The sequence below is a fragment of the Lutra lutra genome, chromosome 10, assembly GCF_902655055.1.
Source record: "Lutra lutra chromosome 10, mLutLut1.2, whole genome shotgun sequence".
Lineage (NCBI taxonomy): Eukaryota > Metazoa > Chordata > Mammalia > Carnivora > Mustelidae > Lutra > Lutra lutra.
In genome coordinates this window covers 71151342-71177187 of record NC_062287.1, presented here as the reverse complement: position 1 = coordinate 71177187, position 25846 = coordinate 71151342, and the positions used below count along the sequence as shown (strand labels likewise).

At 35.3% G+C, this 25846-nt stretch overlaps 1 protein-coding gene across 19 annotated transcripts in view; it reads left to right on the top strand.

Annotated features, from left to right (window-relative positions):
• Positions 1-25846, top strand: part of SOX6 (SRY-box transcription factor 6) — a 637684-nt gene that overhangs the window by 260137 nt on the left and 351701 nt on the right. For 17 of the 19 annotated variants that reach the window (XM_047691366.1, XM_047691365.1, XM_047691370.1 and 14 more), the window contains one exon: positions 12378-12618. In XM_047691366.1, the coding sequence (XP_047547322.1) occupies positions 12382-12618 (237 nt within the window). In that variant the 5' untranslated portion in view covers positions 12378-12381. Of the gene's footprint in view, positions 1-423; positions 502-12377; positions 12619-25846 lie in introns of those variants that run through there. The other 2 variants (XM_047691367.1, XM_047691363.1) reach the window with 2 other exon arrangements.

The window sequence follows — 25846 nt, the reverse complement described above, 5'->3', positions numbered from 1 at the left end:
CTCAATTATAATTTATAAAAATGCAAGTCCTTGTGTATGATTTTTTTTTTTTTTTTTTGCATTTCATTCCCCCAGAATTTAGGGTACCTGTAATATTATATGGAAGTCAGATTTTTTTTGTTTTAAAGATTTTATTTATTTATTTGAGAGAGAATGAGTGAGAGAGAGCATGAGAGAGGAGAAGGTCAGAGGGAGAAGCAGACTCCCGAGGGAGCTGAGAGTCCGATGCGGGACTCGATCCTGGAAGTCCGGGATCATGGCCTGAGCCGAAGGCATTCGCTTAACCAACTGAGCCACCCAGGCGCCCTGGAAATCAGATTTTAAAAAGATATCTAAATGACTTGGTATTCCCTGAAATGAACTCTAGATGGGCCGTGTGTTAAATATATACTGCTCAAGTACCTCATCTCATTTTTTCTCAAGGCTGTCCTCAACACCTTTGTAATTAGCTGCAGTTGTATCTGTTGCTTCTGGTGTGGCCTTTCTGGTAAGAGGTGGAAGGTAGGAATCGGATCTCACATTTCTCTAGACCTTGAAATGAATGGGCAGTGACATCCTTATTTTATCTCACAATTGTCTGTGTAATAATATAGTTAAATGTTGACCATCTAGACTAACAAATAAAAGCATGCTAGGGAAAGCATGGATAGTTAACAACAAACAAATATTTGTTAGAAAATTTTGTCATATAAAACTATAGTGAACCTCTCAGCTTTCTGTGCCAATACCTTTAACTATTTCCATAACTAATTTTGTTGTCAAGCTGTTTAGAATGAGAGTCAAATGGATTGGTTACAGGGTTGGCAGCTCTCCTTTTTTCTCTCTTTTTCTCTGTGTGTGTGTTTTTTTTAATAGTTGCTAACCAATAATTAAACACCTCCAACCTTAGAAGGAAGGAAAAACATATAGCAAATCCTTTGACTAAGCTTGGATTAAATGTGTATCCAGAATATTTAAATGGAATACTGAAAAAATAAAATTCTAGAGGAAGTATATATATTAGTAAAGAAAAATTCAGATGATAATTTAAAATAGTTAATAATTTATTTAATTTAGAATTACTGTTAGTTACCTTTAATTCTGGTAACACCTGCCCTGGAGTTAGACCACTTGAGTTCAAATTCTGCTTTTTGTTTTCACAAGGAGTGACTTTAGGCAAATTTTAATTTTTTAAAAAATGAATATTTTTGTGCCTTGGTTTCCTTACTGTAAAACAAGGACAATGACATTATCAAAACCCTAGAACTGTTCTGAGAACTAAATGAGGTTAATACATGTAGCAGTGCTCATTGCAGTGACCAGTACTTTCTAAACCTCTAGTAAATACTATTCATGCATCTTTTCAGCCATCTCTCCAACATCCATCCATCCATCCATTCATCCAACCATCTGTCCATCTGTCCATCTATCTAACTTTCCAATGTTTTTAACAACATAAACTGATGATTTGGGGGCGGGGGGCTTTCTTGCCATTGAATATGTAGAACTTTTAAGGTATGAAATGAATTTTACTGTCTAGGGGTGGGGGAAGAAGAGATAACCCTGGAAATCCAAGTTAGGTATAGAAATCTAGGGACTTTACTTTAAATCCTCTGGCTAAATATAATACTCTAACTTTAATTCTGCCTATTCATTTAATAATATTTAAGTAGTTGGGCAAAAAAGAATAATTGAGTGTTTTCTTTATGGAAAATATTGTACTAGGTACTTGTGGGACTACAGAGAAGCCAGGATTTTGTTTCTGCCCTTGAAAGGTTTGTAATCTGGTTGTGATTACTTTTAAGAAATACATTGATATTATACTTTTTAAAAAGGTTAAGTAGTGGCCCTCTTAGCGCAGTGGGCAGCGCGTCAGTCTCATAAAAAGGTTAAGTAAGTTAGTATGCATGCTATGGACTCTGAGAAACAAACTGAGGGTTTTGAAGGGGAAGGGGGTAGGGGGGTTGGGTGAGCCTGGTGGTGGATATTATGGAGGGCACATATTACATGGAGTACTGGGTTTGGTACATAAACAATGAATTTTGGAGCACTGAAAAAAAATTAAATTTAAAAAGTTAGTATGCATTAAGTGTGGAATGAGTGACATAAAAACAAATTTTAGAGCACTTATTAGGAGTGATTAGAAGAGGGGTGGATCATGGTTACTTGAAATAGTTTCAGTTGGCTTCCTGGTGATAAGAAAGGAGGGTGAGGGAAGTAGGGGGGCAGACAGAGCAAAGGCCAGGGTTGGGGGACAGCAATAAGTGAAGCTTGAGTCTATCAGTCTAGTTAGAATAGAAGGTTAAAGTTAGAATACTAGAAGATAAATTTTGAAAGATTGGTTGGATCTGAATAGAGGGCCTTGAATGCCAGAGTCAGGAGTTTGGACTTTTTTTCTGTCATCAGGGGAAAGCCACCGATGTTCCTTGATCAAAAGAGTGATTTGATGAAGGAAGTTGCAGTAAGATTGATTTGGAGGGGGAGAAAATGAAATTAGGGAAAACAGTTTAGAGTCCACTGTAAGAGTCTAGATATGAAGTGTAATAAAGCCTTCGTCAGGTGATTATGAGCATGGTAAGAAGGTGTGAGCAGAAGAAATTTTATTACGGAAGATTTGTTGGAGCTTAATGACAGGCTGGCAGTGAGGAACAAGAATAAAAGAGGAGACAGATGCAGTGTCATGTTTTGAATTTGGATGATTCCAAGAATGATGCTTTTCTGGGTGTGAATGAATGAGGAAGGGTGTTGAAGAAAATAATGATGAAACTAATTTTAAGTTTGTTGAATATGACATAGCAGAGTACATCTTGGTATAAATGTCTAGCAGTCATTTGAGGACTGTTGTATTTCAGGAAGATGAGAGAGCGCTCAGTGTTGGGTATATAAATATAAAAATTATATGATTTAAATATTAAGGAATGAGATGTTTGACAAAAAGAGCATAGAGGAAGAGTAGTGTTTAGGTTGGCAGCATTAACATGAGTGGTATTTTCTGTGATTATATATTCACCTTAAGTTTGAAAAGTAAGCTATTTGCTCATCTCTCCCTCTCTGATTTTCCCTTTCTCTTTCTTTCCAATGTTAGACAATATGTAGACAATATTGCTTGTTTACAGTGTGTGTGTACTGTGCGGGGCACCGATGATCCAGTAAAGAACAAGACAGACATGATCTCTAATCTCATGGGATATATAGAATAAGCTTCCTTTTTAAGTAAAAAAAAAAAAAAACCCTTTTAATATTTTCTCTTTTTCTTCTGCTGAGTGTAAGCTTATGATAATATCTTTGCATGCATTTATCTCCCTAGGACTAGAAGACATTCTATGACAACAGGTTTTTTTTTTTCTTTCACTTTTGATGCTTTTTTATTATCACTGTATTGTATGGAATATTCTGCAGGAGCATAATTTAGGAATGTGTTAAGTTACTCATCACTAAGTTCAAAAAACATTGATCACATCCCCCATGCTGGGTGGTTTTTGTTTTGTTAAACTTATAAGTAGGGTTTCTTGAGCTGGGGTGGTGGGGAGGAAGTCTTTATTCTATATTTTGAAAGTGGGCAAGATCAAGGAAAAAGATCTTTTCCTAACATCCAGACTTCTTTTAATGATGTGAAATTTAGCTAAAATTGCAACAAAGTTTGTAACTAGAGATTGGTTTTTGTTTTCCTCTTTTTCTCTCATCCTTATTCTGTTTCTGATTTAGCCATAGAGTCAATCCAGGGTCTTCATCTCATACTTTTTTCCACTCTTCCCTTATAAAATGGGGTAATGGTGGAGTACGAATGAAGAATAAGATTGATTTGCCATTTCAGATTTATAAAGGATGAAATGTCTAAATGTATATGGTAAGATTCAAGCTCAGGGAATCTTAGGTTGTTGATGGTCTCTGATTCATTCTACTTGCACTCTGGTGCAGTGCTTCTCCCTCTCCCTCAACTGGCCTGGGGTTTTGTTTTGTGTGTGTGTGCGTGCGTGCGTGCGTGCGTGTGTGTGTGTGTGTGTTTTGGAGGATTAAAAATGACATTTAGAAAAGAAGTATCAGGTAAAAATGGAACATCCGGCAATTGCTGAAGTGGTTATATATCTCTGTTAAAAGGAGGACATTATTGATGAAAGAAGAAAACCCCTATGTGTGGAGTGTTTTCAGAATGGGAAACAGTTTTTTTCATACTGGTAGGAATGATGTAAATCTGAATGTTTTAAATCTTGAGTTAGATATAAAATCACTTTACGAAAAGAGCTTTTAAAAAAGCAGTTTGTTTGGAGCAACATCTATATTTATGTCTTCGGAATCTTTATGATATAGGAGAACCATATCAAATTTTCAGTGCTTTAGTACTAACCCAGTTTTGAGTTACTGAAATCACTTTCATAGTGGGCCAATCTGGCCACCAAATTTGGAGAAGGATTCCAGAGGCCGAATGTCTCAATAATAGTTGTAGACATGTGCCCTATGCTTGGTCTTTTTTCTAAACTTGGAGAGAGATACTAAATCAATTTCGTTAGGTGGATTTTCAACCTGGAAAGTACAGGCCACTTTAGAAGACAAAAATGAAACATATATATATATATATATATATATATATATATACACACACACACATATATGTATATATATATATATATATATATATATATATATATATTTTTTTTTTTTTTTTTTTTTTTTTTTTTAAGGAGAAATTAAGACAAAAGCTTTTGAGGTTGTATCCTACCTGTTTTCTTTCTTTCTTTCTTTTTTTTTTTATTGTTTTTTTCCAACCTTCAGAAATGTTTCTAGGCTGGAAGGAAATCTCTTAAAGCATGGTTTTTATAATGGATGTGCTGTTGACATACACTTAACATTATTAGCCCAAATGGCCGCAATATAATTTGTAGGCCTTGTACTCAGGAAAGTTGCAGTGCTCTTACGGTGTTTGTATTCACTTTTTACGAATTGGTCTTTCATGTTGTTTTTCATTTTAATGTAATGTAAGACTGATAAATCTTATTGTTAAATAACAAAGATTGCATCACAGCCTTCAGTATTAAAATGCACTCCTTTTTGGGGGAAGCCAGATAGATGTGTTTACTCTGTAGAGAGATTTAGATTTGATTTTTTGTTTTCTTCATGGTAATTATGTTTGCACTTTGCTGATCACTAGTTGTGCATTATTACAATGGAAGGTGACAATTTGATTGTCTTCAATTGGAGAAACAAGTAATTTTATATTCACTAAGCTGTCAGGTAACACTAACTCACAGTACTAAGAGCTCCTGGCAATGCAGCTTGGCACCTATATTTAACTGCTTTGATGCTTGTGTAACCTCCGCTGAATCAGAAATACTTTGCCTGCTGGAAATGGTTTTCAGGGTTGTACAATGAGGTTTTCATTAAGTAGACAAACTGAAAATGAACTGCAAAGCCACGGTTGTTTCTCTCCTCCCCTTTCCCCTTCACCCCTCCTCTATCACCTCCCCTTCCTTGCCTTGCCCTTACCCCTCCCCATTCCTCCTCCTCTTATTTGATAGGAACCTGAAATTTGTACCTTATTTTCATTTACATGGAAGAGAGGAATTGCTGGATTGCTTTATTTAGCTGAAGGAAGGCCTCAAAGATTAACTTCTTTGTATAGTTCTATTCATGGTCATCACATGTGAGCTTTCATTTTTTGAAACGATTTATCCAACATCATTTTTCATATTTCTCTTTTTTTCTGGCAATACTAAAAAGTGAAAATAGAGGTAAGAATGGAAAAACAATGACATTGACAGCTTCTTGCCCTTTCTCTCTGAGAAGTTATTTTTCTGGTTTATGATTTTTATTAATAAGTGTGTAAGATATCTTGTAATTGGGCTTCTAGACTAGTGGATAGGTTTTTTTATTTTCTATTTATTTTTTTAAGATTTTATTTATTTATTTGACAGACAGAGATCACAAGTAGGCAGAGAGAGAGAAAGAGGGAAGCAGGCTCCCTGCTGAGCAGAGAGCCCGATTCGGGGCTCAACCCCAGGACCCTGGGATCATGACCTGAGCTGAAGGCAGAGGCTTTAACCCACTGAGCCACCCAGGTGCCTGACTAGTGGATAGGTTTTAAGCTGACAAAGACATGGTTGGTTTTCAGTTTAAAAATTATGGTCTCATTTCATGTGAGGAGGAGATTCAAAGTAAGCATATATAAATAAGCTCATTCTGCTCCTGTTGTAGACAGTTTTCATTCAAGCCACATAGAGGTCTTTCGGCTGAGCTATAAAGTCATTGTGCTTGATTAAAATCCTCTAAGTTAGTGTGTATTTATAGTAGCCATTGTTTGATTTTGCTCTTATTGTTAAGTGACTGATTTTATTTATAAATTCTGGGCCTGCTTTTCCAAAGGAAAGATCCCAACAAGTTACTGGTAAAAAAAACTGTGAGAAAAATTTGTTATTACTATAAGCAGAAGTATAGATAGAGGTTACATGAAGTCAAGTTGTTTTGATCTCCAGAAGAAACTAACTGGATATTCAGAGACACAGGTAACAATTGCAGGTTTTCCATAGGAACCAGGCAGACAGACTAGTCTTTAGGCTGGTTGCCTGCCTCTTCCAGCAGATACTAACCAATTAGACAGAGGTGGTTACGTGATGTAACATTATCAGGAGAAACAATTCATGACTCAAAGCATTCCAAGACATATGAGCTCTAGTCCAAAGAACAGTCTTAAGCTATATAAAGTGACAGCAATATTGTCAGCTAAATATAAACTCTAGAAACACAAACTTTGATGACTTGAGAAGAATCTGTTCCAGGTAGTCCCTGTTTTGTAAGAACCTCAGAAGGCCTTAGAAGACAATTTTGCTGCTTTGGTGTGAATAATTAGAAGCCTTAGATAAGTCAGAATCCATTAATTTAAGCCCCTTCTTAGACATACTTCAAGGGCCTCAAGCATATTTCATTTGCTTCATTTCTCTTGATCTAACAGATAAATCAATGAATTTTCTTCTAACAGATATTGTCTGTATATGTTACAATGTATGTTCTGAAAGAACCACTACAAACTTCAAAAGATAGGTTTATAACTCTCAAAGGTAGCTCTGAAAGAAACTACCTTTTTTTTCCACTGAATTTTCTCGGTGACTTACTAAACAGATGAAAGAGAGAGCAAAAACCTGGCAGAAGCTGAAGGAAGTTTGGGGAGGGGGGAAGTTGGGGAGAGGAGGTAGTGCTGGATAAAACAACACAAAGAATCAACAGCCACTCTCAGGCTCTACCCTAATGAAGCAGGAAAAGTTTTGAGAGGGATGTCTTCATTTTAATATTTGGAATTGGGATCCTTCTCCACCCTTCAATCCTTAAACATGGGGATTAGAGGTACAGGAAAAAAAAAAAATCATTCTTTGCCCTAGGCTGGGTGGACTGGCATCCTTTGTAGGGGTTCCTAAGTATTGTGCATTTTGGCAGCTGAACATATCTGTTACTCATGCTGCTTAAAATGAGAGGCACTGTGTTATATTTTTTGAAAATTAGTTGTTTATTTCTTAGTATCAGATCAATTGCAGTATTAAATTGACAGTGAATTATCTGACAAAAATAAGTCTACCTTGGTAGCCTGGGGCTGAGTTGCAAAAACAAATTGTGAATATTGGCCTGAATGTTTAATTTTTTTCTTTAAGTAAACCAACTATTAAATATTGCTTTATGTTAAAAACTGAGCTTCTTTGGAATAAATGTAATACACCTAACAAGTGAATGCCATTTGATAATTATCTGAGAAGTAAGGAAGCATTTTTAAATATCAAGTTAAAAATATTGTTCCAATAAATTCAGTGACTCTTTTTGATACCTATGTAAATCCCAAAGGATAGTTTTGAAATGGATTCTTCCCAGGCAATAGTTTAAAAAAAAAAAAAAGAAAGGTAATTTCAAATGATAATGCCCTAAGAGAAAGTTGTTTTAAAATAATCCTAACCTTTAAACATATACAAATAACTATTTCTTAAAAATAACAAGAGCAGCTCGAGCTGGTTTAAAATTCTAGAAAATTTGATTTTCTGAGCTTGAGGGCTTAATGTATAGATGTCCATATCCTTACCATTTTATAAAGTCTTGGACCCCCTAACCTTAGTTTCTTGTTAAAGAACATAAAGTAAATTTACTGTCTTAATAAGTTTGTGATGGCCTGAACATTCAGATTTTGTGGTGGGGTTTTGGGTTTGAAGTAAAATAATTATCATCTTTCTAGAGATACTCCTACTGACTTCCTAGAAAACATTATCCATTACTGGAGACTTTATTTCCAACAATCTCATTCCCAAAAGTCCTAAGCCCTGAAGTTCTACCCAATGGCCTGGCATCCTGGGAATTCACTTGATCTTCTGGGCAGAGACATTTCAAGCTCGGGGAACACATGATGGGAATTTAGTTTCATGTGTCCCAAAGATATGTAATTCTCTTTGGAGGTTTTACTTGATAATAGCTATGCCCCAGAAAACCATCTTGTTTAACCAATGTGATAAGTTGACAATGTAGTTTTTCTCTCTGATTATAATGTACTCTGTGTAGTCAATACACTAGTACCATGTGAGTGTAATTTCCTCTTTTATTTTATCTCCAATGCACTGTATTATAAATAAACAGTTAAAAAAAACACCAAACAAATCTGTTGCATCTCCTTTTAAGATTGTACCACTGTAGACACTTGTTCTAGTAAAGTAGAATTGGGCGCATTTGATTGCATTTAAATTTTTCATGCTTCAGCAGTTTGGCTGGGAGCACAGTAAAGAAAAATCCCATGAGCGAGGATAGTTTAGAATAATAGAACTTGATTTTGTGTATTATAGCGGCAACATTTGCGCTGCTTTAGTTAGGGTTGTGTCAGCACTTCCATTATAAACCCCTGTTTTCAGGGGGTATAACTAGGGAGATTTTTTTTTTAATACAAATTAAAAAAACAATTCATTTGAATGATTTTTAAGTTATAATAGTGCAAAAATAAAACAAAGTAAAGTCACATAGAAATTGACCATTTTCACAAGGATTTGGATTCTTTTGCTTCCTAGTTTTATATGACAGGAGCTAAAGTAAGATACAGTTCTAATACGTAGGGGATGAAATTTCTTGTAATGAAAAATTACTAAATGAGCATTAAAAATAAAATTGAGCATCCCAGGTGACATTTTTAAAACATTAACATCAAGTGTATATTTGATTTATGAGTTTCTAAGGAGGGTAGCCATGGTGCAGTGGTTATAGTGAAGGCATTACCAAAAGTCAAGTATCTTTGCAGATAGTTGATCTAGTAAAATGTTTTTAAAAAGGGAAGCTAAAGTAAAGAAATGAATGAGGATGTAATCAGTAAGTTCAAGGATTCCTTAATAAAATAATTGTGTAAAAAGTAATCAGTAAATTGAATCTAATAATCAGAAAATTTAAGACTGACTTAATAAACTTTGCTTTAAAAGAATTTGTACACATTTTCCTTTTAAAAATATAGCAAAACTACCAAATTTTACAACAAAACCAACAATTAAAAACCAACCTGAAAAAAGCCCAACAATTTTATCAAAAGGAAATGCCTGCAGTAGAACAATACTGCACAATCACCTTTTTCTCTGCTAGCAACATGTTGAGAACTGTAGTAAACTCAAGAAATTAAATAAAATATGATAAGTAAAGTATGCTTCTTGGAACAAAATATTGGTTCCTTAGGTAAAGGGAAGGATTTTGAAGTTGAATGTGCCTTCCTTGGTTGTTAACCATTATTGCCCTACATTCCCCCCCTCTCCTTGCCCCAGAGCGATGGTGTGAACTGGGGATGAACAGTCAAATTTCATATTGCCTTTTTTTTTTTTTTTTGGCAGCCTATCTTTCATCCGCAACCTTGATAGACATTTGTATTTGTAGGTGCCAAATAAAAGACAAATTGTGTGATGTTGTAAATAGGTAGCTTTTTGAATGGTCACTGGAGGAATCACCAGAAGACTGTTGATGAAGTAGAGGTGAAGCCTTTCCTCACTAATTGTATTCAGCGTGTAATTTCTAAACTTCCCTCTGAATTTTGATTTTCAATTAACACTCCCCATTTGAAGATAATTTTCTATTTAATGTAATTGCAGGAAATGATTTATTGGCTGATTAAGACTGAGGGCCCAGCCTTCCTTAAGAAAACACTCTAACAAACCAGCCTTTAAACTCAACTCAGCTTTGGACAGATTTAGTCTATTTTTACAGCTGCATGGTTGTGTTTAATTAGGATTGCACACTATTGTTCATTGGTGCAGTTTATACTTGAAATTATTCTTAAGAGACTTTTCATTTTGGGTTTTGTGTCATGATTAATTTATACTAAAGCAACCATCACAGACATTACTATTGGAAGGAGCCAAGTCACTTTATAATAGAGGATGTTTGTTGGGGAGCTAAAGTCAGTCTGAGTTTTGGCTTATGACTTTCAATTGTATTTAACTGTTTTAAAAGGCAGCAGTAAATTCACTCTTTTGTTTGCAATGTGAATGATTACATTATTGGTACTGTCATTATCTGAACTATGAAAACACTCTTGTTGTTTATGGTAAATTCTGGGTAAACTTGCAGACCAGTTATAATTTGCCTGGCTTCATTGCAGTATTTGCAGTGATCCCTGTACAATGAAAAACATCCTTTGGTGTTCTTTTCCTTATGTGTGTATGCATTTTTCCACGTGCTAATTTTGATAGAAATTAGTCAAGAATATACTTACTGATTCTTTGATATAGTACTCTTTAGGACATTTCATTTCTTTCTTCTCAAAGAAAATATAGACATTCTCCTGCACTTCCTTTCCCCCATTTTACTTTCTAGTATCGAGTCTAGCAGATGAAATTTTATTATTTGTAGAATGATTATTATAAGTAGGTATCAGCATTTTAATATGTTTCAAAGCACTTCAAAAGCCTGTAATACTTTTATTTAGAACTGTGCATAATTAGATTAGCTGATCTTATATTAATTTTTTTCACTGTAGGATACTAAATCTGAGCCCCCTCATTAATTGTGAGAAATTTAGCATTAGCTGTTAAATCCTATGTGAAACATGGGCTGCTACATAAAAACTACTGTTTAAATTGGAATTAACTTAATTATTTTTCTTTGCACTTGATATTTCCTTCACTGCAATATTCATGAAAGCATGTGACAGATTTGTAAATTTAACTGTTAATCTCAGATTTCTAGACCCTTTAATCAGTATTTATTTGTCTGTAGAAACAGTACTAGCAAGTTAATGATTTGCTAATTTGAAAAATGCTCATGTGGTTTCCTATGTTAACTGATTTGTGCATTTTTTAAAAAATGGTACGAAATCAATTAATGTTAAAGAGCAATTAAGGTGGAGATTTTATTCCTTCGTTACACAGCAGTTTTAGAGCTAAAGATGCTATAAACTGAAAACAACATAAAGTTTTAGAAAAAATACTTAATTGTCTTTTCTTTTAAGTCATAAACTTTTGGTGGTTTTATTTTTAAACATTTTGCTCAGAAAATCGTCTTGACAAAACACAGAATGGAGACCTTGTGCAGAGTGCAGTCGATGTTTACTTGTGGGTACATAGATGAATGTTTGGTGATTGTTTTTACAGTTTAAAAATATGATGTATAGTAGGCCTTTTACTATTTTCACAGTAAATGCTTTGAAGTTTGTATGTACTTTCTAATATAAAATAGAGGCATAGTTATTTCATATACTTAATTGAAATGTTATGAAATTGCCCTAATACTAATCTAACATTATCAGCCACTCAATCAATATGTCACTTACAAGTTAACTCACAGTAGTTGACACATTTGAAGATCTTTAGAAAAGGATCAGATTGGCACTAAACAGTGTTAGACACTCATAATATAAGGTATAAACTAAAAAGTCAGGACCACATTTGCTTAGGACTTTCAATGTGTATTACATACTCTCCTGATTGCATTTTCTCACATAGACTTCTTTAGTTCCCACATAAAGCATAAGAGAATTTTGGATATTTCTACTTTAAAATCATCCTCTAAACTGGCTTATTCGTCTGTTCATTCACTTATTAATTTATTTTTTTCCATTGTTAACCATCAACCTAATTTGATAATCTAGTTGGGAGAACTGGGAGGAAAAATACACACATACATATACTATATGTTATGAAAACTCGTTCCATGAAAATGTCATTTATGGATTGTTAAGGGAGAAAATGTATAGCAATTACTTTGAAGAGGTTTGCTGACTTAAAAGTGGAGAGGGAGAGTAGAACAGATAAGCTAAGTTCTTTTTCAAAGTGGTTTAGAGTAGCTCATAAACAACATGAAGTTAGAAAATGTACATTTTTGTTTTTTTTCCCCGAATTAGTCAAATGTAAGGGATGGTTTGTTCTCTTGTCAATGATGGCATTTTGAATCCATGCTATTTCCTTCTTCTGCAGAAGAATGTCTTCCAAGCAAGCCACCTCTCCATTTGCCTGTGCAGCTGATGGAGAGGAAACGATGACCCAAGATTTGACCTCAAGGGAAAAGGAAGAGGTCAGTGATCAACATGTGGCCTCCCATCTGCCTCTGCACCCCATAATGCACAACAAACCTCACTCTGAGGAGCTCCCAACACTTGTCAATACCATTCAACAAGATGCTGACTGGGACAGCGTTCTGTCGTCTCAGCAAAGAATGGTGAGCTTTTAAAATCTGGCCGCTGTCCTTAAGTGTGTCTGTTAGTATGGCCTCATCACAAATAGGTGTTCTAGAAAAAGCTCAAAATGCATATCATAGAGTTACTTGTGTTTAGATCATGAAACAAGCATGTATATATTATTAATATTACTAATACACTAGTAACTGGGAAAAATTGGAAAACGGTTTGTGATTTAGTTTTTAATCCATTATTAGGTCAACTTGCCAAAGATATTTAATTTAATTTGGGGGTAGGTTTGGTTATCTTATTCTCTGAATCTCTTAATAAGGTGGCAAACTTGATAATGACACAAAGTAGTATGATCAAATAAAGTGTGATTGTGTATTAATGTTGAAATATATATTAAGCAAACATGTCTATGAATGACGTCATATGGTGAATATATCTTCAGTGGGGAAATGCAGATATTTTGTCATTTTTAATGGTCATTTTTGATTTATAATAAAGCTTTTCTCACTTATGTGCCTGTATATTAATTTCAAAAGGACGGGCAAAACTCCTGAGTATCAGTCAGCCGACTACGGGAGTTTTCCCTGAAGGTAGAAACAGCAACATCAGATACATGCAGTATCTTAGCCAGCTTTCCCATGTGAAATTCTGTCTCTAATCATTGAAACAGAAGCCACAGTAAGTGGCATTGTCTAGTTTAAAACAAAAATACCCAGTTTTTTAGCGTCTAGAACTGACCAAACCTTAACATATTTTATTAGATTAGGAATTGACAACCTATTTTGCATTTTTTAGCTTTTGGTTATGTTAATGAAAGACATTTTAAGTGGGCTGTGAGGAAAAGTTTTATTCTTTAATAACAATAAGGTAATATTTAAAAACGCCTTTACTATTGATAAAAGGTATTTAAATTCTTGCTCTGTGCTTAATGTTTAATGTCAAAGACTTGATTTTATAAATTTTGGAGGCAGACATTCTTCTTTTTCAGCTGATTTTGCAGACACAGCTAGTACCCTGAAGCAGCAGGTGAAAAGTAAGTGAATGGAAGGAAAGATAAGACTTTTTAGACTTTGGTTCGTAAGACGTTGTCATTATACAGTTAGATAGCTCCAGTGGAAGATGTATTTTCTTGCATGGGAGAGAGAGGAGAGTATAAAAAGGCAAGGCTAAAAGACCAAAAGTCTGCTTTTCTGATTGAACTGAATCATTTTTGTACCCCCAAGATAGCAAGGGTGACACAGATATCCAGTCCCTGCTACTGGCTTTTCGAGAAGATAGTAGGCCCATGTTTTATCTTTATTTCATCAAGTGTTCACTATAGAGAGCCTTCTCTGGGCTCAGCATGCTACTAAGTGCTGGCTGTACTGTGGTGAAAAAACTTGCAAGATGATGCTTTCGTGGAACTTATATCTAGGAGAGGAGACAGAAATTAAATAAATATACATACATAAATAGATAATTAAAATTGTGATATGTGTTAGGAAGAAAAAGAACAGGATGCCATGTGATAAATAATGAGATAAGCCATAGAGGGATAGGAATTCCTTCTCTGACCCAAGGATGATAGGAACTAGCCAGGCAAAGAATAGAAGAAAGAATAAAAATAGCAGAAGGAACAGCATGTGTGACATATTTGAGGTGAGAAAAATATAGCTGAGCATCAGGAAAGGAAAGATAGTCTTTGGGGTGCTAGTTGGTTAAGTGTCTGACTCTTGGTTTCAGCTCAGGTCGTGGTCTTGGGGCCGTGACATGAAGACCCCTGTCAGGCTTCAGGCTCAGTGGGGAGCCTGCTTGGATTCTCTCTCTCACTTTGCTTCTGCCTCTCCCTTTGTTCTCTCTCTCACTCTAATAAATAAATAAATAAATATATATAAAAAGATCGTCTTTGAGGCTAGAGTATAAACGAGTGAAGATGCAGTGTAATTTCAGATCTTGTTGGAGAGACAGGTAGGGGCTGTATCCAACAAGACCATAGAGATAATGTTATGGAAGTGATGTTTGATTCTAAGTGCAATGAAAAACCATTGAAGGGTTTTAAAACACTGCAGATAGATCACTCTGGCTATAGTATGAATAGATGGGAGGGAGACAAGAGTAAAGGAACAAGACCTGTGGGGAGCCTACTTCAGAAGTCCAGGTAAGGGGTGCCAGGTTGGCTCAGTCAGTTGGGCATCCAAGGACTCTTGTTTCAACTCAGGTAGGGGTCTCCTGGGTTGTGGGATGGATTCCCCTGTCAGGCTCGGTGCTCAGCAGGGGGTCTACCTGAGATTCTTCCTTTCCCTCTGCCCCTCCCCCCTGCTCATACATGCTGTCTCTCTCTTTCTCTCTCTCTCTCAAATAAATAAATAAATCTTAAAAAAAAATAAAAAATAAAAAAGGAAGTCCAAGTAAGTGATGGTAGTGGTTTGGGCTAGTGTAGAGGTAGATGGGATATAGAGAAGGGGTGGATTCAAGATCTATTTTGCCACTTATGCCAAATATAGTCATGGACAATAAAAATAATGACACTGAAAAATATAGGTTGAGACAGAAATAATACCCTTCAAATTTTACTTCTTCAGAGAACATGTTACTTATTTTCATTAGTAAAATTTGTTTGTATTTTGGCAAGTGCCAGTTTGCTTCAGTGAGTTATTCTCAAAGTTTTATGATCTAAAATTTTGTCAGAAAATAGATACTAATAATTTGCTTACCAAACTAACATTAAGAGGGATTTATGGTAGTATAAAATAGTTTAAATTTATAAATATGTTATATATTAGTATAAAAGAAATCATATTTGCTGGAAATGTTTTCAAACTTTAACTCTCTTTTGATATCAAGCACTGCTTTCCACTGGAGCCTTTGTGTATTCTGAATGTCTGGAAGCCAAAATATTTTGTTTTAACTCCCACTCTATAGTATTTCCCAGCTGTGTACTTATATGGTATAATAAAAGGATTTAACAAATGGGAAATAGCAGCTGCATTTGGAAATTCCCTTTGTGCTCCCTTTTCATTTGATAGATTCAATAATGCGTAACAACTGTAGCATCAGACCTGTAGTGACTTACACTGCGAGTATCATATCACCAACCAATTTTTCTTTACAAGGAAGAGAAGCAGTAAAAGGATTTTCGGTTTCTGGGCAGTCCTGCAAACCTACATATAGAGTGTGTGGGGAGGGGATGGGGGGTGGGGAGACTTTGACTAAAATAAAATTTAATAAACACTTTACCTCATTCTACTTTCAAATAAATATGACATCCAAAAGTATTGTTATGAAGTTAAATAAAACTTGGTAGTTCTCATCAATGGATCATACTCATTACCCACTGTAATTGAACCCCATAAAATAGCTGTGGAGAAATAAAATGTAAAAGTATAAAACAACAACAACAATTCTACTAGTATCTATTCAGTTTCCATTGTTATTTACTTTTTGTAATGGGTCTTCACTCGTGAACAGTTAGAAACAGGCACTAAAAATTTCTTATCTGCTGGGTTCAGGAAGGTTTTACTTTGAAATATCAAGACCACAGAAGAGCTTTACTGTAAGAGATGGTGAAGACAAAGCAGAGAAGTTCCACTAATCTGCACTTCCTGATTAGAAAAAAAATCTTGAAATATTGAAATTCTGATCATTTTGATGTGGTGTTCCAAAAAATTAGAGACCACTCAGTTTCAAACAAAGGAAAGTGTTCATTATGGCGTAAAGCAAAGGAGACTAGAGATTTTAGAGATTGGAATTCAGAGGCCAATTTGAGATTAAGAAGTTTGGATTGTGATTTTAATTATAATTACTTATGTTATAGAGGCCCCAATGCTTGATTTTAAGTTTAGTGTGCTATGTTAATTGATAAATTCCATTTGAAGGCTGAAAAGTTAGTGTAAATAAAAATTCACCGTCCTTTACCATTTGTTACACACAGCCACTATTATTTTCATTATGATATGAGTGTACCAACGTACCGGTACTTTTTTTTTTTCCAGAAGAATATTGACATTGTCTCCTGAAATGTGTTTTTGTTCCCATTAGGACTGATTCATTAGACAGGAATAAATTCACATAATTTTTTCATGGAAAAAATGTGTAGTATATCATTCTTTTCAGTGTTAACAAGGACGAAGGAATATTTGGTGGTTATATTTAGTGACTGGAAGTACAACACTGTGTAATGATTATCTGCTGAAGATTACTTGAGTATATAGCACCTACTAAGTTCTAAGCAGGGTAAGGAACTCTGCTATCATGGAACTTAGATTCTAGTAGTATGACAGACAATAAAGAAGTTGCACAGAGTGAGCCAGTTTCAGACAATGATAAGTGGAATAAAGAGAATTAAATAAAATGTGATCAAGAACGACTAAACAGTCTGGAAGTACTCTTTGAGAGGGTGACTTCTGAGTTGATGTTCGAATGAGAGGGAACCAACTATGCAAAAATTGGGGGGAAGACACCCAGTTAGAGTTTATAGTAAGTGCAACAGCCCTTTTGGTTGGTGTATTTGAATAATAGAAAACAACAGAGTGGCTGGGATGGAGTGGGTGAGGGAGGGAATGGTATGAGATGAAATCAAGGAGGCAGGCAGATGGCAGAGACTTTGGGGTATTGTGGGCTATGGTGAGATGTTTGGACTTCAAGTTCAAGAGGAAGTCATTGGACGATTTTAAACAAGGGACTAATATGATTTGATTTATGTGTTTTGGCTGCTCTGCAGCACACTGGTTGTGGGAGATAATAGCAGAAACAAGGATATCTAGTAGGAAAACTACGGCAGTAGTACTAGTAAGAATTTGATGCTATGGGGAAGAGTGAACAGGTTATTCTCTGAGTTCTCATAGATTCTAAAGAAGGGAAGATTCACACAGAAGGTGAGGAGAATATTTTAAGCCGTGTGGGCATGGCTTTAGTTGTGTGGGCAGAAATTTAGTCAAGAATGAATAGGAAATGAAATTGCTAAGACCAAGAATGGGGGGTAGGGGGTAGGTTTGCTCCTGGACAGAGAATGGTCCCATGTGAGGCAGAAGCTTTTTCCTTAAGATGAAACTGTTTGTACGTGACCTCTGGGGTAGACCACGGGAATGTGGGCAGGATACCAAGAGTATCTCTTACAAGATCCACAAAATGACAAGATTCTAAGTGAGATCTTCTATACACATGTGCATCTGTGCACTTACATGCATGCTTATATTGATATATAATTCAAGTCAAGATGAGATTATATGCATCTGGCTTTTAATTACTAATGTAATTAAGTAAAAATAACCATACTGGACCCTGAGCCCCAGAATATCAGAGCTTCTTATTTTAGAGACCTACTTAAATTCCCCTGAATAAATTTTATTTTTTAGAAAAGTTTTAAAAATACTTTTTCATTGTACATAAAACTGCCAATAATGACCTTTGTTGTAATTGAAAGAAAATAGTAATAGGCATGTTGAGATATTTAATAAATATTAGGAATAATACTGTCTTGCTTGCAAACAATTTCTCCTTTCTGACGTTTTTGCTTTTAGTCCAAAGAAGTTGCTAATCAGTGGACTCCGAGAAACAAACTGAGGGTTTTAGAAGGGAGGGGGGTGTGGAGATGGGATGGCCTGGTGATGGGTATTAAGGAGGGCATGTATTGCATGGAGCACTGGATGTTATACGCAAACAATGAATCTTGGAACACACATCAAAAACTAATGATGTACTGTATGGTGACTAATAAGAAAAAAGAAATTACTAATGCTATTGAAATTCAAAAAAATTTAAAATTTTTTTAAAAATCTAAGCAAAACAAAAGAAATTGTTAATCACTTCTGGACTGTTCTATGTAGTTCACTTTGAGTCATAAAAATTCTGATGTGAACTTTGTACTGTGACTGGGATTGGAGCTGTTGTCATTACATGATAACATAGTCCAGGAATTTGTGTGAGGATTTAATCCTCCTCAGTGATGATTTGTGTTGTGACGGAATTTTAGAAGATTTCTAATTTTGTAAGCTTTTGAAAGATTTTAAAAACTTGAGTTGTTAAGATTTAGTCATTTAAGATAGTAAGTAGCACCCAAATAAAATTTATTTTCTCACTTTTATTGAGACTGCGCTTTAGAAAGTGTAGTGGAGCCCACCAGTTCGCCTGGACCTATTTTATAGTCTTAACACCAAAGGCAAGGTTCATGTGCATCTTTTTGGTACCTGCTTGGTCTATGAAGCACTAGAAAATAATCCATAAAATAGCAAGGTTTACACTTCCTGGAAAATTTAGTTACCACTCCTCTCATTTTAGAATTTTGGAATTCATTCAATTTAAGTACATTTCAAACCTGAACTTCTGGTAACAAGTGAAAAATGTCCTCCCTTGTCTGCTGAGTCATGAAATAGCCTTCTCCAGGGAGCCTTGTGGGAGATTTCCCATTTTCTGTAAATTTGAAACTGTGCTTAGCACTCAGTAGTCTCTTTTTAAACCTCTCTCAGAAATTTAATGATGGGAATGTGCTTACAATTTAAACCAAAAAGTAAAACCATATTTTATTGCCTGGTCTGGTTAGTGAAATAGACAACTACTGTTGTCTAATGTTAACACATTGATCATCTTGGCATTTCCATACCCTGGTTGTGTACACTGTTTCATTCCTGCTATTAAAAAGTGTAGATCTTTAAAAAAACTTTCCTAAATCTGGGTACTTTATTTTTTTTTTAAAGATTTTGTTTATTTGTTTGACAGACAGAGATCACAAGTAGGCAGAAAGGCAGGCGAAGAGAGGGAGGGGGAAGCAGGCTCTCTGCTGAGCAGAGAGCCCGATGTGGGGCTCGATCCCAGGACCCTAAGATCATGACCTGAGCTGAAGGCAGGGGCCCAACCCACTGAGCCACCCAGGCACCCCAATTTGGGTACTTTAAATTAAGCAGAATGATTACTTGAAAATAAGATATTGAAAATATCTTGATGTTTATGGAAATTGGAATTATTTTATTATTAACCTTAATGATATAATATAGCTTTAAATATACTTTTTGGAAAAGTTTTCTTACCAAGCATATTATCAAAATCTTTATCAAAAGGAGAAACACTAACATGCTCTGGAATACTTGGCTTTTTTCCCCCCTTGGGCAAGAAAGAATCAGGTATGCGTGCTGATTAACACACTCCAGTCATTAACGTGTGATTATGTGGGCTGCATATTGAGCACCTGCCAAAATATAAAAATCCAGTACTTTGCTACATCTGTGGAAAGACTTTTTGCATTTCTTTTGTATTTTGACAGTTCAAGGAAAATCAGGCCCTCGGATCTTTTTTTTTTTTCAGTATAATAAAACTGTATATACAGAATATTTTCAAGGAGACAAGATATGCCATGTTTATTTTTATTTTAATCTTTCAGGCTGTATGAGAGCCAGTGACCGGAGTTTGCAGAGCACTGACTATAACATGAATCTCTTAGCAAACTCCATGACTGGCATTCACTTACAATTTACAGCATTCCTTCATGTTCATAAGGATTATTTTTTCCTGGGATTCAACCAATATTTCCCTAATGTGCTTCATTTTTAGGTGATATCTTTATGCTTCCTAAATATTTTGTTCTTATTTCTTTCACCAATAAGCTGCTAGTGTGCACCTCACCGTGATGCCGGGGCTGTTCCTGTGGTTTGATTTTTCCTCTCTACTGTCCATATGCAAACATTCCTTCATGACCAAAGTACAGCCTGAGTTCTATAGTATTTCCAATACTTATAAAAGGTCAGTTTCCAATAATTATTTAAAATAAGACTTGGTTATTAATAGAAAAACTGGGATGATGTAGTCTAGCAGAACACCTTGAGTGAGCCATGCCTGTTCCAGATAGCTTTATTTTCTGGATGGATTCAGAAGATTTCTGTTTGTTTTTTTTAAGATAGGCTTCTTGTCAGACTGGTCAGTATTAATCAATGGAAGCTGATGTCATAATTTTCTGATTAAAGACCAATAATTTTCTGATTAAAGCAGAACTCCACTGTCTATAGGTAGTTCTGATTAATGCATACTTTCTTGTATAGAATTCCTTCTTACTTAGTGGTGATCTGGGTACATCACTCTAATGAAATATGATAACTGGAATAATGAAATCCGCACATTCCTGTAAGGCTTTGAAGCAACATGTTGTAGAAAGCAATGTATATATTATATAGCGTGCAGTGTTTTATGTGACTAATTTGAACTTTTCATGATTAGAATGAGATATGAATCTTAAGGTTCTTGTATATCAGCATGAAGAAGATGGTGGTGCCTGTGACAGGGAACATTTTGCTTTGGAAGGAGGAAGCTGGGATTATAGTTTTCACTCCTCCTGCTCTACCTTCTTACACTAATTTGGGGAGGGTTGGTTTCCATAAAGGCAACTTTAACATAATGAATCGTTCGGAGATGACATTGAAAGGGCTCTCTTTGATTATTGAACTAAACCACCTGCTTATTAAGCAGGAAAGCGCCTACTCTGTTCCTTACATGAACATATCTAATCTTTCTTGAACACATTTAATGAATGTGCCTTAATTATCTTGATATGCAAATTATCCCACTGTTTGATTGTCCTCTGCAATAAGAAGTTTTCCTTGCTTTCCAAGAGAAATGTAACCTTTTAAAAGAAGAACGACTTCAAGCCATTATTGCTTTTGTTAATATAGCTTTCAGTGTGATGACATTTATTTTTTATACTATTAACCTTTTAAGTATTATTTTGGTATTACTGCATTCCCATGACCTCTAGGCATTATTTTTCTGGGTGATGCAAATTGAGTTCAATAATATATCTCTGTGTAAACCACATTCTGGAATCCAAAGTATAAATTACAAACCTTTGCTAATAAAATTTTACAATCAGGTAAAAATTAGAAATGAATATTTATGCATTTCATTTATCTTCTTTATATTTCATTAACATCCTAGAAAATGGAAAACCTTATTTAATAAAATGATTGGGAATTATTTTGTAAACTTTTGCTTTCATTATAATTTAACTCTGATTTTTTTCAACTGCTGGTGTACTGAGAGTACCTAGAATACAGTATTCTCAAGTTCATCAAACTTCTGGGAAGAAATGTGCCCTCATTTAAGCATAGATGGATTATGGTGTTATATAGAAGAGATTCATTTACCTTGGGGCACACAAAACGAGCTGCCTTTTTTTTTTTCTTTGCAATTACTATTATTTAGGAACTTTTTGGTTAGCTTTAGTAGTAAATTAGTAGCTCTTTACATGAGGATTGTGTTATCCAGGGTTAAGCTAGTGTATTCCATGAACAAATTGGAATAAATTTTTGCTCCTGAATTCAGAGTTAGTACGTGGCCTTCAACTATATTAATTATTTTGTTCCTTGTATGCTTCTACCGAAGTTACCTCTGTCATTTTTTTTGTTTTGTTCTTATGCTGATATATTTTGTATGTGAAGTTGATTATGGTTTATTTATTTAACTTTTTGAAGTTTACAGTAAGATTAGAATTTAGCTGTCCTTTTGGCTACCCTTCCCTTGGATCCATGAGCAATGACACAGTAGAGCAAGGAATGAATCTGAATCTGAGTTTTTGGGTATTTGGAAATTAGAAAAATATAAATTCATACCTTCCCTCCCTACTCATCTACCTCCCCCTCCCAGCCCTGAGAAGAGAAAAAACATGGATTTTATGATTGTAACTGAGCCATCAACTCAAGTTTGCGTGCTGCCTTCAGGTAGAGCAATGCATAGCTTCCAGGCATTGGGGGCACCTGATGACAGAATTAGACTTCTTGTTGCTGCCTTGTGGTAAATTAGTGACATTTTTGTGCCTACTTTCCCTTTTCCTAGAAATGTAAATACAGATAGATAGATAGATAGATAGATATAAATAGATAGATGGATGCCTTATTAGCAACATAACCTCTGAGGTATCATTTTTAGTCTCTTTGTACTTGTTCTGTCTGTAAAAAACTTAAGTCAGAGAGCTGGAGATATTATTTTAAAATTTCTGGATTACAGAGAGTTTCATATTAAGCCATTACATGGATTTGATGTATTAGAAGGAGATTTGAAGGCTTTTGTGGTAGAGTTTTCTAAATTGGGACCCTTTCTGGGCAATAGCCAGTGAAGAGGGGAGCTATTTGAGTCCCAGAGCAGTCATGAGGGCTCACTCAGTATGTATGACAGAGAGCAATTTGTTCTCTAGTTGCTCTTCTTTGGGTAAACAAGGCCATGGAAGGATATCACTGTTAATAGAGTAAAATCTCTATTAACAAATGGATTTGATAGGCCTTGATTGGGCTTGGGTACTTCTTAAAATTAAGATTTGTGGAGCGCCTGGTTGGCTCAGTCAGTTAAGTGTCAGACTCTTTATTTTGGCTCAAGCCATGATCTCAGGGTCATGAGATGGAGTTCTGTGTCAGGCTCTGCTCTGACCATGGAGCCTGCTTGAGATTCTCTCTCTCCCTCTCCCTCTGCCTGTCCTCCCCACACTGTGTAGGCACATGCACTCTCTCTCTCAAAAAAAAAAAAAAAAAAAAAAAAAAAAAAAAATCTGTGAGATAGCAAATATGTACTCCCAGCTTTTTTTAATGTGACCCCAGTCTCATCATTTTTAGATAGACAACCAAGACATAGTTAATTATCATACCAATATTTGTTCCTGGGTGCTTAATTACCATACCATTAACTTTTTCTACTGAATCCCAACTACCTTACCTTTTTCCTAAAAGTTTTGAGTCCCGTTTTTTTCTGAAGCTACTCTGATACCCTTGAATGATGGTAGAGCCCCTTCTCCTCCAATGACCCTAGTTTCTGTTTTGAATTACAAACAGGTTTCCTAGAAGCTGGATTAAATCACCTTTCAACAGACTACTTGTGTCATGCTACCAGCCCTCCTCTTCCCTGTTCATTCTGAGCTAGTGTCCTACAACAGGTCCCTGGTGCCTTGACTGTCCTAGTTTCAAGGCTATTTACCTATTTTTGGTACAGGTTAGGGAGGTTTTTTACATCACCTCCTTTGTTTCCACTTCATAATTCTGATGTCTGGGTTTGTCCACTATTTCAAAGTGCTCTTTATTATTCCTCATTTGGATGATAGTTATGCAAAATGGGTTCCTGGTGAGCTGACTGATACCTGGATCCAGTGATGTGTATGTAATTTAAGCATCCACCATAGCCTTCAGTTCATTTAAAGCATACAGGCTGCTTTGCTGATTATATATAAAAAATACACAGTTATTTTCATAAGTGCACTGGTATCTCTCAAATGGGGAGGAAGAGAAAACAACTGCAAGGGAGGAGAGCATGAGGATAATAGACTTGACACTAGAGTAAGTAGTTATCTTGTAAGAAGAGCTCTGTGGAATCATTTGAGACTCTCTATGCATAGAAAGTTGCTATGTAAGAACTTGTCCAATTATACTTCTCCAACTTCTGCATAATCACACCCTTTATTCCCCAGTGCCTCAAATTGTAAAAAGCAAACAAATAAACAAAAAAATTCTTGATTTAGTGGAAATTTTTCCCTGAGGTTATTTAGAGGAAACATAATTTAGAGGAAAGGATGTTGCTTCATAGAAGGCCTATGTTTATCTCTGTCGCTAATTTGCTGTGTGACCTTAGGGAAGTCACTTTATATCTTTGGACTTCAATTTCCTCATCTCAAAAATGAAAGATTTGAACTGTATTCACCAAGTCTCTTGCTACTTTTAACTTTCTTGGCTTCAAAGTTAAAATTGTCTTAGTCCAATTCAACCTAGCCTTGTAGTGTTGTTTGAGTATCATGTGGTAGTTTGAATACTAATGAATTGCCAGATGAAAGTTAACTGCTTAAAGTTAGTAGGCACACAAATCTGCTAATAGCTGGACCTGACACTGCTCCATGTGTCGGTAAATTCACCATCAGACCTGCCTGCCTTGAAGGTCCTCTTGCCATTCTATTACCAAAAAGTCATAAAATATTCTCAACTCTGAGAAGTTAGTTAGTTAACTTGCCTGGGTTATATGGGAGGTAGGTAGAAAAGCTGTGACTTAACTACAAAATCTGGCCCAGAGAGCCTGCATTCTGTTAACTATTATACCATCTTTTTCTGCATAGGGATTCAAGTACTAGATGGGATTAAGCAATTAGATTTTTAAAAATTTTTCATTATTTTTAAAAAAGATTTATTTATTTATTTATTTGACAGACAGAGATCATTAAGTAGGAAGAGAGAGAGAGAGGGAAGCAGGCTCCCTGCTGAGCAGAGTCCCCCCCCCCACCCCACCCGCCGATGTGGGGCTCAATCCCAGGACCCTGATCATGACCTGAGCTGAAGGCAGAGGCTTTAACCCACTGAGCCACCCAGGCACCCCCTAAGCAATTACATTTTTAAGGACCTTTGAATCTTGAGATTTTGATTCTCTTTGTGAGGCTGATAGTGTATAGATGGGGCAAAGCTTTTCTATGTACTTGTCTTGACAGGTTTGGAGACTTTAATATTTTTTTTTTTTTTGTATTTTGCTTCCACTTATTAAATATAGTGATGAGGACATTTTAAAAACTTACTATTATAATTTGTTTTTCTTTGAATCAAAATAACACTTTAAAAACAATAGCTTTCATTTCTTAGACTTTAGAAATCATGACACTTTAGCAAATATTGGTGATGAATTTATATTCTGACATCATCAATAAATTTATTGTTATTGAACAATATAATAGTAGTGTAAAGTGGCAGGATGTTGTTCCAACTTTGAGAATGCTATATAAATCTAATATATTCTAGCAGGTATCAGCTTTAATAAAAGAGAAAAAGAATAGAAAACCTTGTTTTACTATTAGAATTACTGATAGTTTTATCAGGAATAATCTGTTGTTAATTGGAACCAAATTCAGTATTTTCATTTATATAAGCTTCTTTAAACCAATGCTTTCCCCTGAAATATGTCACGTTGGAGAAAAAACACACTTTTTTCTTTGAGAAAGAACCTGTGAATGTTAGCAATTTAGTTTTCGGCATATTAAAAATGTTAGATTTCCTTTGTTAGCAAGAAGTTATTGGAACCTAGATTAAGTAAAGCTTTATCTGTCAGTCACCCACTAATACTGAAGTAGTATGTGTCTTACACAACACAAATGGCAGGTAGTTTTTGGCCCATCAAAAAAGAGTTGTTTGGAGTGGGGAATAGGAAAAAGCAGTTCATATCTAGCTCTTACATATAACTTAATATACTATATTACAATACTTGTATGTATAAATTTGTGTGATACAACTTGAATGCTTAATAGAAACTTGAAATATATAAAATGCAGTGCATACAAAAGTGGGG